The sequence below is a fragment of the Halictus rubicundus genome, chromosome 14 (assembly GCF_050948215.1).
Source record: "Halictus rubicundus isolate RS-2024b chromosome 14, iyHalRubi1_principal, whole genome shotgun sequence".
NCBI lineage: Eukaryota > Metazoa > Arthropoda > Insecta > Hymenoptera > Halictidae > Halictus > Halictus rubicundus.
The window spans coordinates 5427281-5451017 of NC_135162.1; the positions used below are offsets into that span (position 1 = coordinate 5427281).

At 38.8% G+C, this 23737-nt stretch overlaps 1 protein-coding gene across 1 annotated transcript in view; it reads left to right on the forward strand.

Annotated features, from left to right (window-relative positions):
* The window catches only part of LOC143360896 (glutamate receptor ionotropic, kainate 2), a 327145-nt gene that overhangs the window by 154792 nt on the left and 148616 nt on the right, over positions 1 to 23737 (forward strand). The window contains exon 3 of the mRNA XM_076800073.1: positions 23404 to 23565. Coding sequence (XP_076656188.1) covers positions 23404 to 23565 — 162 coding nt within the window. The remainder of the gene's footprint in view (positions 1 to 23403; positions 23566 to 23737) is intronic.

The following is a 23737-nucleotide window of genomic DNA, read 5'->3' on the forward strand; positions in this document are numbered from 1 at the left end:
CGAGGCGCGGTTATCCGAATGAGGGAGAGAGAGAGAGAGAGGGAGAGAGAGAGGGAGAGAGAGAGAGAGAGAGAGAGAGAGAACGGATTCCCAATACTAACGAATAGCCCGAATTACCGGGCTACAACGGTCTCACGTTTCCGCGAGAAACTTCTCGTGATTTATGCCATTGAATTATTCCGCCATGCATTAATCCACACCCGCACCCCGAACTTCTGACTAATTCCTTCTCACGAGCAGCGAGCTCGAACTTTTTCCGCCGGCGGACCTGATTCGGTAAAAAGTCGGCGATCGTAAACTACGTATTAACTGCAGCTACTTTGTATTCCGCCATTCAATTCAATTGCGACGACTCGGACGAACAGCATTAATTTAATTGATCGTTTCGTGCATCCTCCTCCTCTAAAAAGGAACTGTTATATGGGGATCTTTATGCAACATAGAAATGTTCTGCTTCAGTAGTAAATCAATTTTCATAAACAGGATCTTTCTCTTTCAACAATTTTAATGAGGCAAGTACAGTAAAGTCTCGATCTAAGCCGGACGGAGCTACACGATCTTAGTCAGTTCGCTCTGTCCCCTCCACCGGGGAGGCATACATGCGTTTGTAGTACATGCGCTGTCTCCTTTTCTACGCGGTCGCAAGAAAATAGTAGCCCTACACGATCTATGTCGCAGCACGGACCAGAGTATTGGGCTTAGATGAGACCCGAGCAACTGGTGGCTCGCGAGCCACGTGCGAGGCCTCTTCCCACTCCTGAGACCCCCCACCATGCTCCTATGGAGTGGGGCGGGGGTAAGAACCTATATAGGACTAACATGAAGAGTATTATAGCGTAATATGAAGTGGCCAGTGGTGGGGGAACCTGCACACTGGTAGTGGGGAAGAAGTTGTCCAGGCCTGTCTTAGATCAAGACTTGAACACGTTGACTGCCATGTCAGCCGTATGTGGGTGACGGAATTATTTGTCCAGGTTTTAAAATGAATTTTTACGTTAATATATTCATTGTACTAAATCTTATCAGGATCTGTACAAGAAGGTTGGATGACTATTCAATATCTTACATTTAATTTTTTCCAATTTTTATTTCATTAAATAACTTACTTTGATTTCATGGAATTTTTGAGGTTTCTAGTTTGGCAGTCAAAGTGTTAATACAGTGATTTCTCTATATATGTCACCAAGGCCTAGATGATAAACGTCGCGGAATTATTCTCACTACCACGGGATATACTTTGTGAGGGGTCATGAAGCTCGAGAGGCCTCGGACGTCGAAAGTGTAAACACAACACGGCTCGAGTATGTCTCCTGGACGATACACAATGCTGACAAGACCCATTTTGTGACATATATCGAGAATTCACTGTAATTATATTCTTGAGGAAGCAAGCAATGGGGAACAGACAATGAACTAGAATGTATTGCTGCTTTCGATCATTTCAGTAAGTCGAAAATAATGTAATACAGTAGAACCTCGATTATTCATACTAATCAAAGGAACATGAATGAACGGATAATACTACAGCCACGTAGCTACAGTGTTAGATTAAATCATTATTGAGTTGTAAAATGAATCGTGTTGCACGTGGATCATATCAAAGTGAATTATTTATATGTCGAACATATTCGGGCAATAAAGATGTCGGATATCTGAAACTCGCATAATCGAGGTTCTACTGTAACTACGGATCTGTCTGTAAAATAAAAATTGTCTGCATTCTTTCTCTAATCATTTCAACACAACTATTCTTCGATGACTTTAATTTTTCTACTGTATTAAATTATACAAACCCTTTGTTACAAATGCACAAAGTCCAAAGTCCAGTTCTAACGGAAATAGAAAATAGTGCAACCAGTGTTTCGGCTGGAATTTTTTTTTTTACCACAAATAACAATGACAACAGACCGAAAAATATTTTTCGTTTGCCAGTAACGATCGTCGATGGCAGTTTTTTGCGATTGCTCGTAACAATTATCGACGAGAGAAACTGCGTTTCGATTGTTCCTAACAGTTGTCGACGATGAAAGTATTTTTTCGTGCTCGAGCGACGAAATTTTTACAAAATCGAGAATAAAGAAAAGGGATTTTTTTTTCAATTTTCTGGTTTTAACATAATGGCGACAGTTTTGCGAAACACAATATTTGCAGAAAGACTCGTATTTCTCGGATCATTCGCAATCTCGGGGTTCGTCCAAAGGATCAGATTCGCCATAGTTGCTTCAGGTTTCCTGGAAACTTGAGGTCGATCCTCTGTGTGTACGCTTTCCTAGCTTAACCCGGGGTCATTCTGTGTACAGAATCAGTATCTACAATGTGTACTAAACAAATAACATAATCATCGAAAAAAACATTACCGAAACTCTTGCATAAGCTCTTGGAAAATTAAAGACGTTCAAGATATTCTAATAATACTTGAAATTATGACATGGTACATTTGCGTACTGCATAAAGAACTATTCTCTAGACACAATAATACAAACTACAATTTTTCCAAGACAAATTATACGTCTGACAAACTATAACTTTTTGAAAACGAATGGTGATGGTCAAATGAATGCTGAAACTGATTTTTTCGCCTTCAAGGTCACTTCAAGGTCATGGTATGCAGGTCGTTGAACTCATCTTGGAGCTGACTACCTCATCGCGTTATAACAAGTACATGTTAATACGCATAAAAATTCGATGACTTAAAAATGACCTTCACAGGATTGTTCTTCTTCAAATCCCTCCCACATACACAAAATGTAGGTGAGCAGTAAATTGTTATGTATTTATGTAGTTAGAAAATGTCCTGAATGGCATAAATTGTGTGTTTTGAAATGTTGTAAAGATGTATAAAGTATATTGAGTATTGTTTCTTCAATTTGAAGAATTTTAAATTATGTCAAATGGACTTGAGCTCTTTCAAATTTTATAACGAATCTGGTTGTTAACTTTCAAAGTGACTTAACTCCATTTTTGGTAAGGAAACACATTATTCACTTAATAATTGCTATTATTTTAGTAGGAACTGTAAATTTAACTCATGACACATTGGTATCCTATACGTAAATTTTCAATTTTATTGAAACACAAACCCTCAAATATCTCAATTTAAGTATAAGCGTACTTAGGCCACTTTCAAAATAAACGGCTCAACTATTTGTTTGCGACATATGGTTCCTTTCAAACTTTTTCTTTTCTCGACGTATAGAAGGTGCTGATGTAATAAAAATTTACCAACAATTTTCTTTGTTATGAAGAATTTTTACGGCAAGTTTCTTTGACAAATGTCCACCAATCCAGAGATGTAGATTCACCCCTATGACGGATGATTAGTAATTTTTCCTGACTTTCAATAGCAGCGAAAATAATTTAGGTGCTCGAGTGAAAATGAACACCCCTGCATAATTCTTAACATTGCAAACGAGAAGATCACTATACATTTTCATTTTTCCCCGAGGACTTTTCCTCGTCTGTGAATTGTTGGGGATAAGTAATTGATGCCGAGAGCGAGGTCGACGCAGCTAATTAGATTGACGATGATGTCGAATGAGCTATCAGTGCATCGAGCAGTTTGAAACGTTCATAGGGGTGGCGGATGGAGGGGGGTGTGTGTGTATGGGTAGCATTGATTGCGTTTCATCGAAATTGGCAAGTCGACGTAGTTGACGGACTGAAATTGACAAGTTCGCGCCCTATCCAGGCAGCTTCGCCGCAATGGTTAAGTTCGTCGAAGGTGAATCAAGTTTAATTTGTCAAAGCCGGAGTTACACCGCTTTCGAGCTCGCTAAACAACACGCTGTCTGTTTAGTTTGTCCGCTGCAATTCATCATGGTGTTCTATCGGGGCCCTTTCTTCGTTTAATCCGAACCGGAAATCGTTACTGCAACCCTAATCAGTCCCATTTACACGCTTCGCCAATAATGCCGGGGACGTCTTAGTGTACCTCGATCCGGTCAAAACCGGTCCAGTTTCCTAGATCAAAGACTTCCACTAAGATTGCCTGCAACAAATTTAGAATGATCGAGACAGATTGATTTTCGACTATTTATGAACACTATTTACTTCTTGGAGGAAAATCAGATGACGTTTTTGTATTTGTTAACTGGGAGATGGGTAAAAGAAAATAATTTTACATTGTTTTATTTATTCATTTCTTTTCGTACTATTATTATGGGACTAATTAAATTCATCAATTGCTACTGTTATTATGGAACAGGGGGAGTATAAAATAGTTCAAAAATTGATGAGGAGGTACAGTGACTCCAACTAATATTCGGACGCTCTTAAAAATCGCATAACTCTGTCAATATTGGACTATACTACTTGAATTTTTTTGAGAAGTTAGAATAATTGATTCGCTACATTATGTGAAAAAAAATGTTTGATTAAAATTGCAATTGGTCGTAATTGTAGAGAAAGTACTAAAAGTTGTATTTTGCAACTTTTTTATGCGGGCTTATATTAAAAATTTAAAAAGTATGTTTTGTACATCTGTATCAATTATACATATTCTGAATATTTCATCTAAATCGGTCAACGTTGCGATGAGCTACTTTGATTTTGATGAAATTCTCAGAATATGTATAATTCATACAGATCTACAAATCGTACTTCCAAAATTTTTAATGTAAGTCCACATCAAAAAGTTGCAAAATACAACTTTTAGTATTTTCTCTGTAATGTCGACCAATTGCAATTTTTGTAAACATTTTTTTCACTTCATGTAGCAAACGAATTTTGCTAACTTCTTGAGAAAATCCAAGTTGTATGCTCCAATATTAACAAAATTATACGACTTTTAAAAGCGTCCGAATATTAGTGAGAGTCACTGTACATAAAATAAAATTTAATTCAATATCCGAGTTATTGCAGTCAGATTGATCATATAATTATTAATGATTTCCGGATTTTTATGGAAAATTGTTTATCACGATTGCAACGAAATGGAGTAAACTAAAATGTTAAATTCTTCTAACGGTTTTACTGTTTCGGGTTCCTGCTACACATTTTTGTTAATTTATAATTCTATTTATAATTCTATTATAATTCTATTATAAATCTATTAATGATTATGTCAGTTTTAATATGTCGTATCTGATGGTATAATTGTTGAAGATACAAGAATAATTGTCGTCCTTCAAGAATCCACTCGATTACAATTAAAGAATTACTTAAAACGTGTGATGTATGTGAAATATTAATTTCTGGAACATTATTGTAATGTAACAAATACATATATCGCTAATTGTAATTGACCTGAGTCCCTCGGCACTATACTGATTTTTTCTTAAAGAAAATGATATTCTCGAGAAGCTAAGCACTTCGAACAGAAAAAGATTTGCATCAGAGAGGTGGCAAAGTCCAGAAAGTTGACTAGTTGACAAGAAAGTTCTGCACAGAGATGCGACGAGAAACTAGCAACGACAGGGATGATCTTTCAAGGTAGAAGTTCCGGGGCATATACGTCACAGACATAAATAAAAGTGAGAAAGTTGCTTGGCGATTCGAGAAGGTGAGAAAGGAACGGGAAGAAGTGTAGAATTAAGAGCGAGGATAAGTCGAACTCGTAATTAGCAGAGTTGAAGAAGTTGCGTAGCAGCTTAGAAGAAACGGGGGGGGGGGTGGATCTTCTTCAGTTACTTCTGGAAAAGGTGTGATAGTTCAGATCTCATCGTCAGCAGACATTTACCAACTCCGGCGAAAGCTAAGGAATTTTAGCCTTCTCGACAATTACGAATTTAATCAATTAATTGTTGGACAGCTGGCAACAATCCAAATTGAAATTATTTGAAAATATAGTAGTAACGGATTAAACCAAAAGTGGAGTTATACATTTAATTCGACATGGAAACTTTTCAATTCTGATTTTTACCAGACAAACATATACAGTGGATTCACGATATATGTCAACAACACGGGTCTTGCCAGCGACTTGTATTGTCCAGGAGAAATATCCGAGCAGTGTTATGTTTGCATTCCTCGGCGTCCGAGGCCTCTCACGGGGTATACCCCCGCGGTAGTGGGGATAATTCCGCGACGTTTATCATCCAGGCCTTGGCGACATATATCGAGAAATCACTGTATTGTAGTGTAAATCAGATTTTCATCATCGGATATTTATGCAATTTTGCTGACCCGCGGAACTCAATATGCAAATAATCAAAATTTTTTGAGCTGTGAAAATCGAAAGTTTGAAATCACTGTTTTAAAAATTGAAACTTTTGGAATTAAAATTTCTGTGCGGTTACAGTGGCCTTTTAAATTCTTGTAGATATTGCTTCAGTGGTGTCTCGTTTCGAGTACGAAATGTTCAATTTACGGAGCAACTATACATGAAAATTTGTAACTTTGTAAAAGCTAGCATCGCCCGCGAGGATGAACTATCACCGAGCAGAGGGTGAGTCCACAGATAAGAAGTCTCGAAACTTGTTACCATGGTCTCACATTGAGCCATATAATTGCGGTTCTGGCTCGTTACGGTTATCGCCGTGGCGTAATCGGATTTTAAGCTAATTATACCCTATCGCGGAGCTTTATTGGCGTTTCTCTGCAATAACACCACTTCAGTTCTTACAGTTTTCCACTGTACATGTCCATTAGAATCCCCCGACATGCGTGCAATGACCACAAATTTAATACTTCCTCTGCCCCACAATAATAGTAGCAAGTGAATATTTAAACGGGAATTAACTTAATTTTTAATTAATTTGTAGCGCAAAATGGCGAAGCCACCAATCAAAATCAATGTTTCATCACATCTGTTATTTGTTTTGATACATCTTTCAATTCTTAGGCTAACCTAATTAATACGAATTATAACTATTTTTTTAATTTCATCCGCTGATCGAAATCGATTGTTTTATTTCAGTCGAACATGAACCTATTGTAAAATTAAGATGAAAAAATTGAGTTTGAAGAACGATGATTGCAGTAATTTTAAACTCTCGGAAATTATTAAAAATTATTAAACGATCCAGAAACTATCTGAACACTCAAAATAAAAGTTGGGAGTAATATTTTTAATTTATCATTCAATTTAATCTAGTTTTTTGATAATAAATGTTGCGTTCTATATTTATTTTCTTTTGCTACTATTATTATGGGATAAATTAAATCCATCAACTGCTACTATTATTATGGGAGTACATTTGAATAGTCCCATATAAAATGAAGCTGCTACAAAGATGAAAATTGTCTGCATTACATGAAAAACAGAAGCCGCAAATATTTTCTCTTCCCGAATAATGTTTAGCTCCCTTCTATTAATTTATTTACTGTTTTAGATTTCACTCAGTCGTTTTTGTTACAAATGCATAAGATCCGCAGTATCGCAATATTCGCGGGGAATTTCGTTCGGTTAAATAATTTTGCGGCAGCAAAGTGAATGGCGGGGTGACAGTAAAATGTCCGGGGACTATAAAGAATGAGTTAAAGTTTCCCAAGCAAGTTCCGAAATTTTTTCTGGCACGGTTTTCAACTGTATGTGGTCTTCCGCTGTCCCGGGACGTTCTTTTCGCGGCTCGTCCTCAACTCCCTCGTCCCCCATTTTCAACTTTTTCAACCACTTAGAGCAGTCCGATCTCTTCTTACAGAATCACCTTTAGAATCCCGTATAAATCTTCCTGCAGTTACGTCTGGAGTTTTTCCGAACCTGGACTCGTGAAGCAAGCACGCGCGAATAAAATTTGCGTTTCAAAATCGATGTAAAAGTATATTAGAAATGTGCTGAAATTTCAAATAATCGTAAATCATAAAATAATCAAGATTCTCATTCGCGTCAGTAACAGCAATTAAAGTCTTGATCTAAGCCCAATCCTCGGGTCCGTGTTGTGACATAGATCGTGTAGGGCTACTATTTTCTTGCGACAGCGCTTGTAAACACATTTCCGATACAGCTCGACTTAGTATGCCCCCAGCGGAAGGGATAGGCGAAGTGACTAAGATCGTGTAGCTCCGTTCGGCTTAGTTCAAGACTTTACTGTAATTAAGTTCTTCAACTTTGTACAATTTTAAATTGCATCAGCTCGTTTTCTATGTAGTTTCTGGGGCGTTGCAATACAAGGAAATGTCCACCAACTTTCACAATGCATTTCGAAGGACCCGAAGACGAATATAGTTCGGTAATTAAGTAAGAGAAAATTGAATTACACGGCTCACGCGATCATTTCGCGTCAATCGAATCAGCAGCGAAGAGCCTATACGTTCGCCGATGCCGCATGGCCGATGTCATAACGTAATTACTTATTAATCCATCGGACAATAACCCGTGGCTGATGAATCCGTATAATTGTCGGTCCAGCTGCATTTATATTGAGCCGCATTATCGGGCCTGGCCCGCCTGCTCCGTATTTCCCTTGGGCAACGGCTCGTGATCGCCGATAACTCAAACTCGCAACTGAATTAGTTCCATTCGACTCGTCCGAACCGCGGGTGTTCGATGCTTAAAGAGTTCACCAGACAGATTATGGCAGCCGAGGAGTGGGCAGCTATTGTTCGAAACTAAGCCCGGCAACGTGGAAATGGATCCTCTGTCTTCTCAATTTTTAACACTAAACTATAGCACTGCCAGTCAAAACGAACGGTTTCAAATTTTGGTCATTGTTGACATTATAAAACTCGCGGGAAATGATCGCCTAACTCTGGGCAACTTCTTCCTCTCCGTTGCTTCGCGACCCCCACTACCAGTCTGCAGGTTCCCCCACCACTGGCCACTTCATATTCCCCTACCGTGCTTTATCTCTCCTGGAGACAACCTCCTACATAGGTTGCTACCCCCTCCAACCCTTCTCCCGCACTCCATAGGAGCTTGGTGGGGGGCCACAGGAATGGGGAGAGGACTCACATGTGGCTCGCGAGCCACCAGTTGCCCAGGCCTGATCTAAACTATGATCCTATGTAATTTTATGTGCAGGTTGTGGAATATGTTTATTTTCAATTGTTATATGTTTATTTACAATATTTTCGACTAACTAAAATGATCGAAAGCAGCATTGAATTTTAGTTCATTGTCTGCTACCCACAAACTTGTTTGCTTCGTCGAGAATATAATTATACAGTAAAGTCATGATCTAAGACAGGACAACTTATTCCCCTCTGTCGCTTCACGACCCCCACTACCAGTCTTCAGGTTCCCCCACCACTGGCCACTTCATATTCCCCTACCGTGCTTTATCTCTCCTGGAGACAACCTCCTACATAGGTTGCTACCCCCTCCAACCCTTCTCCCGCACTCCATAGGAGCTTGGTGGGGGGCCACAGGAGTGGGAAGAGGATTCACACGTGGCTCGCGAGCCACCAGTTGCCCAGGCCTGATCTAAACTATGGTCCTATGTACTTTTACATGCATGTTGTGGAATATGTTTATTTTCAATTGTTATATGTTTATTTACAATATTTTGGACTAACTAAAATGATCGAAAGCAACATTACATTTTAGTTCATTGTGTGCTACCCACAAACTTGTTTACTTCCTCCAGAATATAATTATACAGTGAAGTCATGATCTAAGACAGGCCTGGACAACTTATTCCCCTCTGTCGCTTCACAACCCCCACTACCAGTGTCCAGGTTCCCCCTCCACTGGCCACTTCATATTACCCTACCGTGCTTTTATCTCTCCTCCCACTTTTCCCACACTCCATAGGAGTATAGTGGGCGGTCTCAGGGGTGGGATGAGCACTAACTGACCGAATACAGTGAATTCTCGATATATGTCAACAACATGGGTCTTGCTAGCGTCGTGTATCGTGCAGGAGACATACCCGAGCCGTATTATGTTTACATTCCTCGGTGTCCGAGGCCTCTTGACCTTCATGGCTCTTCGCAGGGTATACCCCGCGGTAGTGGGGATAATTCCGCGACGTTTATCATCCAGACCTTGACGACATATATAAAGAGATTACTGTATCACGTTACAATAAAAATTCTACAAAATCTAAATAAATATTGCCATCAATTTTAGTGCTTGGTAAGTTCAATGTTTAAGACCACTGCTATATTTATTAATTTTTATATTTTATATTTTCCGAGCCACTTTGTGCAGGAATGTTAGTCTTGACATTATTCAAAATTGAGCAAAAGACAGGAGTCGAGTGAATACATTTTTTCTTCAGTAATTTTAACGAATTGAAAATTTTACAATTGCTCAATCTTTCCGTCGTATATCACTCGCCTGCTAATTTTTGTCATAAACAGACGACCGCTGTGCGTTCTCTTTAATCGCACGTGAAAGAAAACAATTAATAAAATAAATTACGCGCTTCGAACCGAACGAGACTTGCAACTGAATTTAAAAGCATGAGAGGCATGCAATCAGTAAGTTTTTGTGCGTATGCAGCTCGACTGCACACTCTGTGAAAATTAATTAAACTTTTAATTCTGAATAGCTGTACGCTTGGTTTCAACTTGCGATTGTTTCAAAGTTTGAAAAATTCGTAAAACGAAAATAAAAATCACGAAACAAAACGTAGTTGAATGTAACATTGGACGAGCAGCGAGAAAAAAATTTCCAAAACTGCAGGAAGCATTCACGCATCATGGGCTTGGAAAAATATCAAAAGTCGCGGAAAATGAACAGGGGCGTCGACCAAGAAGTACACTTTGACGATAGCAAATGCATTTATACGATGCACGAAATGCATTGTAATCGACTTTATTACAGTTAATATTACACTGATAATATTCAAATATTGATAGGTATGATAACTAAAGCGACTGAAATTGAAATAGCGATTTTGATATTATAAACATTTTATAATAAATATTTTTAGGTTGAATTTGAAGGTGTATTGAAACAATTTAAAAATATCGGTAAATTATTTTCAGTTTTTTCTTTTTAATTTAAATTATTTTCAGTTTATTCAAGCTGTTACAAAAAGGAAAAAATTTCTACACGGCTCCTGCGCTTTGAAATTGATGTAAATAATTTTTATTTTGCAGTTCAGTGACCATTTACAATTTTTTATCCACTTATTGTGAGGCAAAAGTGTGAAGAATTTGGAAAAATAAAACGTAATTCACTCCAGCTATAGTTTCCACATATACTATACTTCTCAAACTGAACTATACTTTACGACAGCAAATCTAGTTGTTTCAATATGTCAGCAGTCAGCAAAATTTCCCAACAAACGAAACGACATTCTGCTTGAAGGTGCATCTTAACAGCGTCGACGCGGGTCACGTTTTCTTTTGTGTCCAGCAACCATTTTATCCTCTTTATTTACCAGGTCGCATGAACTCGCATAATCCCCGCATTGTACACGTACCAACAAAGCACCCGAGTTTGTTGCTCTCTCACAAATCTTCCGCTAATGACGTGGTCAGGATCACAAGGCAAAAACAGTGCCAGACACCGATTAAGACAGCTCGTTTACTGCCATATTCTCAATTACGGTGTGCGGGGATTTAAATTCAATGGGCCGTCTGGGATCATTTAGAAGTCGCCACGACGACCCTCCATTCTCTCGTCTAGAAGAATGAATTTCTTTCGAACCTCATTGAGGATTCCCCGATTCTTCTCTTGCGGCGATACCAACGCGAACATACAGTCACCGACAAAATTAAGTGAACACCCTTTAGACACTAATAACTTTTTTCAAAGACTTCGATCTAATCTCGAGATGTTTCACTAGGTATAGTGAATTCTCTATACATGTCGCCAAGGCCTGGACGATAAACGTCGCGGAAGTATCCCCTCTACCGTGAGGTATACCTCGTGAGTATGTCTCCTGGACGATACATGACGCTGACGTGTTGTTAACTTATATCGAGAATCCACTGTAATGTTCAAAAACGGTTTTTAACTTTTCTGTGCCTGTACTGGAATTTTTTAAATTTAATTTACGCCCTTTGTAGCTCTAAGCAAGTTCTACGCATGCGCAAAGCTTCATCGAATTCGATTAAGGTTCCCTCGAGCCATAAATAAATAAAAATTGAGAGGAACCGCGATTCCTCAAGCTTTTCCGATTTCGAGGAAAATTTATGCTAACCTACTCTTCGAAAGGCATGTTTTAAATTTGTATTATGAGCTAAAATAAAAATTGAAAGAATTTTAAATAAAGAAGGAAGTTAAAAATTCCGATAGCACTTTCGAACAATTTTCGTCACGCATTATCCATAGTGAATCCTTGTAATATCTGAACAAAAAATTCGAGACGAATTTTAAAAAGTAATTAATTCCCAATGTCCACTGAATTTTGTCCCCGACTGTACGGAGGTTCACGCGGTGGGCTGAAAATTTGAATAATACGAGGAATAAGGAGCTTTATTATCGCCGGAGACTTCTGTCCCCTTCTTCTTCTTCTTCTTCAGCTTCTTCTTCAGCTTCTGCTTTTTCTTCTCTCGATCCTTCTTTCGCGGCGAGTATTCGCTCGCTAGCAAGGAGGATATTCCGGGAGCGTGTTTAATGGAAAATTCAATGGAAATACTTATACATTTTGTATGCCGAGCAGCGGTCTAGAAATCATGCGGCGAAACGGTATTCGATCGGAGATATTCTCCGCGGTTGAAAGAACTGAATTCTTTTCGAGACTTCCGACTTCTTTGCGAAGCCCGATGAATTTGTAATTGATTTCGCCTTTTTTCTCCCGTTCGCCTGCAACCTTTAAACGACTCGGCGATTTTTAACCTAGATCCCGAAGGCCGGCCTGATAAGATGGGAGCTCGTAAAAGAGAATCGGTAATTGGAAACTCGGGTGAAACTTTGTTGTGTGAGGGAAATGAGTGCAATCGCTTTTCTTTCGGTGTTCCGGTTAAGAACATTTTGTTCGTTTCATAGGAAGCTCGATTGTAAACAGAAATTGAACGCTTCGAGCGCGCGGTTCTGAAATTGTTTCTGAAAAATTGCAGAGTTATGATGCATTGTATTCTTCAGCATTTTTTCCTCTGCATACGATTTTGCATTTTTTTTTAAACAATACGATATAATCGTTACGCGATTCCAGAGATGGTCGAGTGGTTTAAAATGTCATAGACATTTATTTGTACTGCAGTTTTGTCACAAATGCAAGCAATCCGCAGTCTACTGATAAGAAAACAGTGTCTAATAAACAAAATAAAAATTTTCTGTAGTAATTGCGAAATTTAGTGTAGAAATATATTTCTTTCTGGGACAATTTCAATATGTTGAATATTGGAGATCAGCATTTCGAAATTCCTCGCATGTGTTTACTGTTTCGTGTTCCACCTTATTTTTGTTATAAATGTTTACAATCTACAGTCTATATTTGACCAACACGTTAACTATATTTATACTGTTTTAATATATGTTTTAGCATGCCTCGGCTTTCAATTATGAGATTGAAGCAAGTTTAGGAAATTAATTACATTTCTCACGACAATATTGTTCCGGACGTAAAATTGCACGTTATGCTCCGCCCAGTGAAAATTAAATGCATCGCGGGCACATGCCTACGCATTCTCCTAACATTGGTAACTTGATTAAACTTTCTACTCCACGTTGATTCAACCTCGTTGCTTTTCTGATTGAAGAATTTCATTAAACAATATTACGATGTCCCAATTCTAAAACGTACATGTTGTGTTATGTTATTTCCTGTGACGAGTTATGCGAATGAAAAGATTGAATTTATTTTATATGTGCTTGAATAATGAAATTGATTCAATTATTTCTCATGGAAATTGACTTCATTCGACCGTGCTGGGTTTAGTGTTAATTTTTAGGATTTCTTTCCCGAAAAACTGTTGGACCTCTCGCATTGGAATTTTTCATACACGTTTATTGGTACTTGAAATGCGCGTGTAATTTTTTTCAAGTACAAATAGTCAAAATTTCGTGAGTTATATATTTTTTTATACAGCATGTTTTGACGCGGTACTCTGGTTTCAAGTGCTAAATTTGGCAATATTTGGGAATTTTTCGCCGAAAAACTGTTGAACCTTTTGCACTGGGATTGTTTGTAGACATTTATTGGCATTTAAAGTAGACATGTGATTTTTTTCAAGTAAAAATAGTCAAAATTTCGTGAATTATATATTTTTTTATACAGCATATTTTGAGGGGATACTCTGGTTTCGAGTGTTAAATTTGACAATATTTGGGAACTTTTTCGCCGAAAAACTGTTGAACCTTTTGCACTGGGATTGTTTGTAGATATTTATTGGCATTTGAAGTAGACGTGTGATTTGTTCCCGAGTTTATAAATTGTTTTGTCGTCAGACAACGACTACTTTTCGATCGAGTTCGGCAAAGTTGTGGGTACAACTTGGCATATTTCGACACAGCCCCGTTGTCTCGGCGAGAGACAAAGGCTAAGAGAATACAGCGTCGACACGAGTCACCTCGGGCAGTCACTCGATGTCTGACTAATACGATCCCATTCTCCTTGGCAGGTGCGAGACTAGGCGAGCCTCAGATGATTCCCTCGAGGGAGCCATCGAACATGGCTCGGGTTCCTTAAAGGCTCCCACTTGCGTGCTTGCGAAATCGTCTCGGGAGATACGTGCGGCTTAGCATTGCCTCCGAGGCGAACAAGAAACCAGTTTCATTGAAACCGAGTGGCGAGCTTTCGCAAACCGTGAATCACACTCTTTTTCAACTGAAACACATTTTCTCCCCAAATCCTTCAATCTTATATCAAAGCTGTACTATTACATGTTATACTATTAGGGGTACCCATCAATTATTTGCAAAGAATTTGTTTTGCCTACAGTTCTGTACCGATTGTTGAAGGGGAAACACGTAATTTTTTACAGTTTTCGGTAAAGCAGCCTCTGTTCAAAATATTCTACAATGTACAATTTTTTACAACCCTGTGATAAAATGGCGGCGTCCGTACCTTCCGAGGATCCTATTCGTCATTGCATACTTTTTCATTTTCATGCGGGATTTAATGGAACGGTGACAACAAAGAAAATTTGCGATGTTTATGGAGATGTATCGAAGGTCAACAAGTGTCAACGTTGGTTCGGAAGGTTTGCTGCTGGTGATTATGATCTCTCTGACGGGCCTCGAAGTGGACGACCAGTTCAATTTGATAATGACACCCTAAAATCTCTAGTGGAAGCTGATCCAAAATTAAGTATACAAGAATTATCGGGAAGCCTTGGGTCCACATGGTCAACTATACAAAGGCACCTACCCGAAATGGGAAAGGCATATAGGCAAGGAATATGGGTACCGCATCAATGATCTGAGACCAACAAGAATATTCGTCGATCAATTTGCACTTCGTTGCTATCCAGATTTCGTAGAGATCCATTTCTTAGCAGAATCGTTACTGGAGATGAAAAATGGATTCTTTATGATAACATAAAGCGTTCCAAGCAATGGCTTTCTGCAAATCAAACCGCAATATCAACCCCTAAACCTAGCTTATCACTTAGAAAGGTGTTATTGTGCATTTGGTGGGACTGTCGTGGCATAATTCACTTTGAGTTGTTGAAACCTGGAGAAACAGTTACTGCTGAGTTGTATTGTCAGCAATTACAACGGAAGTATTCAGAACTATTGAAAAAGAGGGTATCTTTAGTCTACAGAAAAGGTATAATACTGCAAATTGACAATGCCCGGCCCCATACAGCGAAACTCAGTCAGGAAAAAATCAAAGAATTGCAATGGGAAGTTTTATCGCACCCCCCGTATTCACCGGATATTTCTCCCTCTGACTATGATCTTTTCAGATCTCTGGAGCATTATTTAAGAAATAAAACATTCACTTCTGTAGAAGATGTAAGGAGGCACCTTGTGTCATAATTTGCTTCACGAACCATGAATTTATATAAGGGGGGATTGAAAATTTGCAGATGGCAAACTGTCCTTGATAATGATGGAGATTATACAGGGTGGCCCACATAACTCTTAACAGCTCAATATCTCGAAAACTATGGCATCGATTTTAAAGTTCTCGGTCTTAAATTGCATGGATCTGAAGGGCCTTTCTAATTACATAAACCTGAAGTGGCGCCCACCTTTCCCTTTAAAGGGGGCCGGGGTACCTTTATAATTTTAAATAGAATCCCCTATAAAACGTTACATATTTAGATTCTGCAGGAAAAAACAAGTCAATTTTGTCTGAAACATTTTTTTGTCTTGGGTTCTATTTAAAATTATAAAGGTACCCCGGCACTCTTTAAAGGGAAAGGGGGCGCCACTTCAGGTTTATGTAATTAGAAAGGCCCTTCAGATCCATGCAATTTAAGACCGAGAACTTTAAAATCGATGGCATAGTTTTCCACCTTGTATAATAAATTAAGAAAAAAAACATGAATTTACTACAAAGTTTGTTTTAAATTTCAAAATAATTGATTACTTATGGGTCCCCCTAATATTTAAATATTTCCTACACTCTTACTGTCTCGCACTTTGACGCGTACATTCTAGTAAGTAATTTTCTACCCGATATGCAACAAACTGAACTAAAGTAGAAATTTATTATTCTTTCTGAATATGGTTTGTAGGTCGAAAATAATATAACAGTATTTTTAAACTATTCTAATGTTTTCACTGTTTCGAATGACAGCTACTCATTTTTGTCATGAATGCATAAAATCCGCTGTCCGCTTGTAAGAATTACAGTGAATTTTCGATATATGTCATTAACATGGGTCTTGCCAGCGTCGTATATCGTCCAGGAGACATGCCCAAGTCGTGTTATGTTTACACTCCTCGGTGTCACTCACGGGGTATACGTCACGGTAGTGGGGATAATTCCGCGACGTTTATCATCCAGGCCTTGGCGACATTTATAGAGAAATCACTGTGCTCTCTCACGAGGCTCGATCTCTTTGCAGGCAGTTCGATGCTAATCAACGATATCACAGAATAATTTACTACCTAAAAGGTGTAGCGGAATTCGCAGACGAGAATAGCAAAGTGTTTCCTTCCGCCATTGTTCTCGTTGAACGGGCAGGCCACTGCATCCGGTGCAGCGATGCACCACGGGGACAATATATCTATGGGAAATTTCCGCGTTTATTTCTGTAAGCACGCCCGATTTGAATAGAGGTGCACCTATGCACCAGAGCTTGATGTTTGCACGTAACATTTCGCGTCATTCTCTCGTTCATATGCATAAAAAAAAAGGGAAAACATGAAAGGAAAGATTAAACTGCCAATGGACCCCGCATGCGGGTAAATCGTTGTTAATTTTCAACGATGCAGAATATATTATCGCTCGATTGATTATTCCTTTCGAAAATTGGGGACGCGGAATTTCATGTTGTTGTCCACGTTCGTCGACGGCTCGCGTTTATGAATGATAATCGCCTGAATGCGCCGCGTCACTCGGCCAAATTTTGACTACCGGATCGGTATTGATAGTCTGACAAACGATTCAATAATTAAAGGAAATTTAATATGCCACGAACACGTGTCAATCGTAATCCCGCTCTCGGATAACAAGGTTACCTGTAATTACGAATCCAACGCAACGAAAAACGTTTCGTCTATACTTTGCTCGTCATCCCACATCTTAGGCAAATACCTATTCTAAACTGAAATACCGAAAATAAATACGCAGCAAAAAAAAAATAATAAAAATACCTCAGAAAATATTGTAGCTGTGAACTGCATCTTCCGATTAATACAGTGTCTACTCTATATACGTCCAAAATGTCTAGCCGATAAAAGTCCCGGAACTATCCCGGATCAAGGAATAGTATCTCCTAGACGATATATGTCGCTGGCAAGACTCGTGTTGTTGACATATATCGAGAAAAAACTTTATTGAGATTTAATCTTGTTTGAACTGAAGGAAAAGATTGATCATTCTTAGCATTGGTATTCTTCCAGAAGAGAAGTACAGTGAATTCTCGATATATGTCAACAACACGGGTCTTGCCAGGAGACATACCCGAGCTGCGTTGTGGTTACACTCCTCGGGGTCCATATAATTCCGCGACGTTTATCATCCAGACCTTGGCGACATATATGGAGAAGTGACTGTATTTCACTTTACCTTACAGAAAGCTGTATTTCTATAGCAAGGGGCGAGGAGCCAAAAAACTTTGCAGTTCTTTTCTACGTTCAGCGTGGATCAAAGAATAATATCTCCTAGCAGATATATGTCTACACCCATGTTTTGGACATACATCGAGTAAAGACTGTACACGCAATTGTTTATTTCGCAAAACCTTGCTCTAAACAAACGCCAGGCGAGACCGTGGATATTCAATTAAAAATCGCGAAGATGGCAGGCTAGTAGTAGGATTAATGAGTCGAAGGAAAGCCATTTTCATCGGACATGCAACTTTCGAAGCTTCACCGGTAATTACCAACTTTTCCCTGACTGTTCGTGTGACATCCATTAATCTTGAACCTCGGGGTGGCGAAACTGCAGAAAGATTTCTTTCAGATTTTCCGCGGGACAGAGGGAGATTTTTCGGAAAGTTGCTTCCCGACGCGATCAATTTTGTTTCCCTGTTGTCCCGGACGGATATCCGTTTCTGGAAATCGAAACCTCCCAGGTTTCTCCCGGTTTTTAATTTACTGCGTACGTCGAGCACGGCGCAGTTTATTAAGGGTAATCCATCTTCGAACAGTCAATCTCGATTCCGGGACGCTTTAATCTTTTTCCGCTTCGGACGGCCGCGTATCCGCGAAGTTTCATCGTGTACCTATTTCGTACACGTCCCACCAGACAAAACAAGGACTTCAACGTCAACTACCAATTCGTCTTCCTTCCGCTTATCTCGTGCTGATTCACGCTGCGATCCTTTGGATTTGCCGCGGGGCCCAAAGACGTCCACTTTTCCAAGAAGATCAGAAGAGGAGCATGGCAGAGGGTGAAAGGATTTGGCAAAAATAATTGCGTTTCTCAAAAATATTGTGCTACCTCCAAAGGGGTGATTCCTGACGTCATTCGAAGCAACTTTTTCCTTTGCGAAAATGTTCCCCGTGGCTTTGTTGAGAACTTATTACACCGGATGTATTGGTTCGGCGAGAGGTATTGCCGCGGCCTGATTGGTCCGCGTTTCTCGTTAATAACTCCGGAACAAAGCCGCGGAGAACAATATCGCAAAGGAAAAAGTTCCTTCGAATGACCTCGGGAATCATCCCTTTGGAGGAAGCACAACATTCTTGGGACACCCTGTATAAATTGATATTTCCATGCGCAGTTTCGCGAGCTACAGTGGCTCACGAAAGTATTCGAACGCTTACGTTTACAAATTTTAATGAATAAAATAAGATGTACTAAACTAATCTGTATAGAACAATTTGGTATATGTAGTAAGGGGGAAGTCGCAAGATTATGTCAGTAAAATTTGAAAAGGATTCAACAGCGTAGGCAGAAGTTATGATATATTTATTAGAAACACGTGTAACAAGTGACTCACAAAAGTATTCGAACGCTGTAACGCTGTTGATATGTTTTCATCTTTCTTAGAAAGGAATGCACACATTACTGTTAAATGAAAACATTGGTACGTTCCGTTGATGTTAAGGCATCGTTTCCGTAACAGCAACGTAGAACTGTGCACAGTAGTAGTTAAAATGAAGACTAAAAAAGTCAGAAACTCAAAAGTGTGAAAGAGAAATGATACTTCGATTGCATAAGGATGGAAAATCATGTAACGAGATTGCAGAAATTATAAACAGAAGTAAGTCTACGATACATTATATTATTAAAAAATCAAAAAATGAAGGAACAATTGCGAACAACGCTCGATCAGGTCGACGGAAGAAATTAACTGAAAGAGAACAGAAAATTATCATTCGCGAAATAAAAAAAGATCCTACTATATCCGCTCCTAAACTCACAAATATGGTAGCTGTTATGTTTCATAAAGAAGTTCATCCCGAATTATGTCGACGAATCTTACGAAATAATGATTTTCATGGCTGTGTACCACGAAAGAAGCCATATATTAATGCGGTAAATCGAAAAAAAGACTGGCTTTTGCAAAAGCATATCTCAATAAAGATCTGTTTTTCTGGGATAAAGTCATCTTTTCGGATGAGTCTAAATTTAACATCTTTGCCGCAGATGGTCAAAATTATGTTTGGAGAAAACCAAATACGGAATTGGAAATTAAAAATTTACACCAAACAGTGAAACACGGAGGTGGATCGGTTATGGTGTGGGGGTGCATGACAGCAAGTGGCACCGGAAATTTGGTATTCGTTGATGGAATACTCGATAAATATAAGTATTTAAATATTTTAAGGAACAACCTTAAAGAAAGTGCCCGGAAATTAGGATTATTGGAAGACATCCACTTCCAACAAGATAACGATCCCAAGTATACTGCAGGAATTGTGAAAGAATGGATCATATATAACACACCACATATGTTAACTACTCCACCGCAAAGTCCAGACATAAATCCAATTGAAAATTTATGGGCTGAAATCGGAAAAAGACTAAATAAATATCAAATAAATTCAAAGGAGGTATGAAACAATAAATCATAGAAGTATGGAATTCCATTGAGGGTACTTTTACAAAATCATTGGTTTATAGTATGGAATGTCGATTGAGACACATCGTTACTGCTAAAGGTGGTCGAACAAAATATTAACATTAAATAATGTAATAATATATGTAGCGTTCGAATACTTTTGTGAGTCACTTATTATGCGTGTTTCTAATAAATATATCATAACTTCTGCCTACGTTGTTGAATCCTTTTCAAATTTTACTGACATGATCTTGAGACTTCCCCCTTACTATAGATACCAAATTGTTCTATACAGATTAAATTAGCACATCTTATTCTATTCATTAAAATTTGTAAACGTAAGCGTTCGAATACTTTCGTGAGCCACTGTATTTCACGAGTGCACTGTCACGGTGCGGGTACATTAATTTGTGTCGGACACTGTTGTGTTCGAAGTGGAATACAGCGAATTCTCGATATATGTCAACAACACGGGTCATGCGTCATGTATCGTCCAGGAGGCATATCCTAGCCGTGTTATGTTTACCGAGACCTCTCGTGTTTCGTGACTCTTCACGGAGTATACCCCGCGGTAGTGGGGATAATTCCGCGACGTTTATCGCCCAGGTCTTGGCGACATATACAGGGTGTCCCACATAAATGGGAACACCTAAATATCTTTCGTATTTACAGTCCTATCAGAAAACTTCAGAGGACAAAGTGACACTATTGCAGGGGGCCATTTTAATGGTGAAGAAAAAAATTTCTTACGTCGTGTTTTTTAATGAAATTTCAAGGTCACCGATGTTCTTTTAAATGGAATAGTATTTTTTTTACGATGGCATGATAGACAATAAAAAACTGAATTTAGTGGATACCACCTTTTTGACCTTGAAATGACCTTGAGCAAGAATAATCATGTTGAAGCGGATGAAATGTGGAAGTTTAAAACTTACGTGTTTCAGCAAAGATTGCGCGTTGTTTGCATTTGGTTGACCTTTACATATCATAATACATGTTCGAAATGTTGATCATTCTTATTTATGCAATGTTGCAATCTTTTAATAAATGATCTGTAGGCATTATCCATTTCCTGAGACGTAATTGAAGCACATGCTGCAGTAATCCTTTGCCGCATATCCTCTGGCAGAAATCACTGTACCATATTTTTGAATTTGACACTTGAATGATGTGCTTAGAAGAATTTGATTTTTGCTAAGCGGATTCTGCGGGGGTTCCAGGCGGCCCGCAGGCATTTTGATTTTGCGATTTGGTCGAAGCAGGATATTAATTTTTGAAACGGTGTCCGCCAGTTACGTGACACGGCGTGAAAGTGAATCTATCCACGTCATGACCGGGGACTTCGAACGGAAGTTCTTTCGGCGACGAATCAATCTCCATCACTCGAGAAAAACGACGTCGACGATAATTGGCTAACCTGAATTAATTGTTTCTAAACGATCCGCGGGACGGGCCCAGGCTCCTACACCAGTCTTTCTGGTCTGATTACCGATGTAGAAATGATTAATACACTCCCAAGGGTGTCTTTTTCGTCGCCGAGGAAACGAGCCTGAAAGCGTTCGTTAGCGAAGTAAGACAAACCTATTGGAATTTAATGAGACTTTTACTGTTAACTTTTCCCATTGTGCCACGTACAGATGCAGTTCTCAAAGGAACCGACTTAAATTCTCATACTAAACGCTGAAGGAAATACGTTGATCGATTTCGAATATTTATTCTGTTCTGAAAATGATCGAAAATAGCGCGGACAACGTTCCGGAAAGAAAAGACTCGTTTCCCTCGACAAACATTGGGATCGTCTGGTCCGATGACGCGATAACTGCCGCTAACGAAGACTATAGTTCTCCAGAGACCTTTTCCATTGTCTATGGCTCCATGATTCCCGTCTATGCCCAGGCAATTGTCGTTCAAAGTCGCATTAGAGCGCGCTCGCATCGGTTATTTCGCGATTTCTGGGAGCTGATAAATATAGTCGTAACCGAGACGTGTTGCCAAGGGAAATATACCAACTTTTTTAACATTAACAAGGAGCTCTTGAATTTTTACGCACTAAGACGCGAAACTACAATTTCTATTTAACACGTTGACTGCCAAACTGGAAACCTCAAAAATTCCGTAGAATCAAAGTAAGTTATTCAATGAAATAAAAATTGAACAAAATTAAATGTGTGATATTGAGTAGTCCTCAAACTTTCTTGCATTTTACAATGAATATATTAATGTAAAAATTCATTTTAAAACATGGACAAATAATTCCGTCACCCACGTATGACATGGCAGTCAACGTGTTAATAACGTGGCAATTTTGAAAAGACCCTAATTTTCTGGCCTTGGTAGGTACAACTTTTCATCGATTGGTAAACCCATTCCACTTAATGCCGGACCCTTTTCACAACAGTACAATGACGTCAGCACGTCAACTGCCACGTCAGTCGCAAATGACTGACAGTGATTTTTGACTAGTTTTAGAAATTCATTTTTATCGTGACATGTCCAGATAAACCGACATTTATTAAAATCTTTAGAATTCAAAGACAGCATCCCGTATGATAAATTTTAAATTTCTAGTTTCGGTTTCAATAATTAAATTACTCTGATTTTGTAAGAATCCCTGGATTCGATATTTAACGTGCTAAATAATTTACAGTTTTGTTCATTGACATTTGGAAACGTATTTTCCAAGGTGCTCCATAAAGCGATAGTCTAATCATGTTTGGTCGCAACTAAAACAATAATGATCGAGGGAACTGTAAATTAAGGGAGCCTCGCGTCGCGTCTCGTTCGATCGATAATTTTCTTTCAACAATGCTTTGAAGCTCGGAGATTGTTAGAGTAAACAGAGTTTGCTGTGTCTCTGCGGATCGCAGCCGCAATTAGGTTCGCGAAACTTGGTTCTTCCAGAGACGCGACTTAATCAGAGAATATTGCAGGAGCTTCCGTAATCTGGTCCTAATATAACCAACGTCTGGGTTAGAATGATTAAGATTATAAGCTTGGTTTGATAGATGTTCGATAGCGGTTATTAAGCGGTGTGTTTTGTTTTTAATTATGTTGCAGGGGCGATCTTCACGGAAGATCAAAAGGACAGTCCATCGGAGCTGGCATTCAAGTACGCCATTTACAAAATTAACAAGGACAAGACCCTTTTGGCGAACACCACGTTAGTGTATGATATCCAGTATGTGCCTAAAGATGACTCCTTCAGAACTTCGAAGAAAGGTAAGGTCTCACTGTCATCGAATCATTGTTTATTCAATTCTGATATTAATACCGTGATCGTATCGTCGTGTATACACTAAGGATCCAAATTTTCTGTGGAAATTAAAAGAAACTCAATCATTTTCAAAATAGAAGTTGTCCTTTCTCTAACATTTAATTGCAACAGGATCAT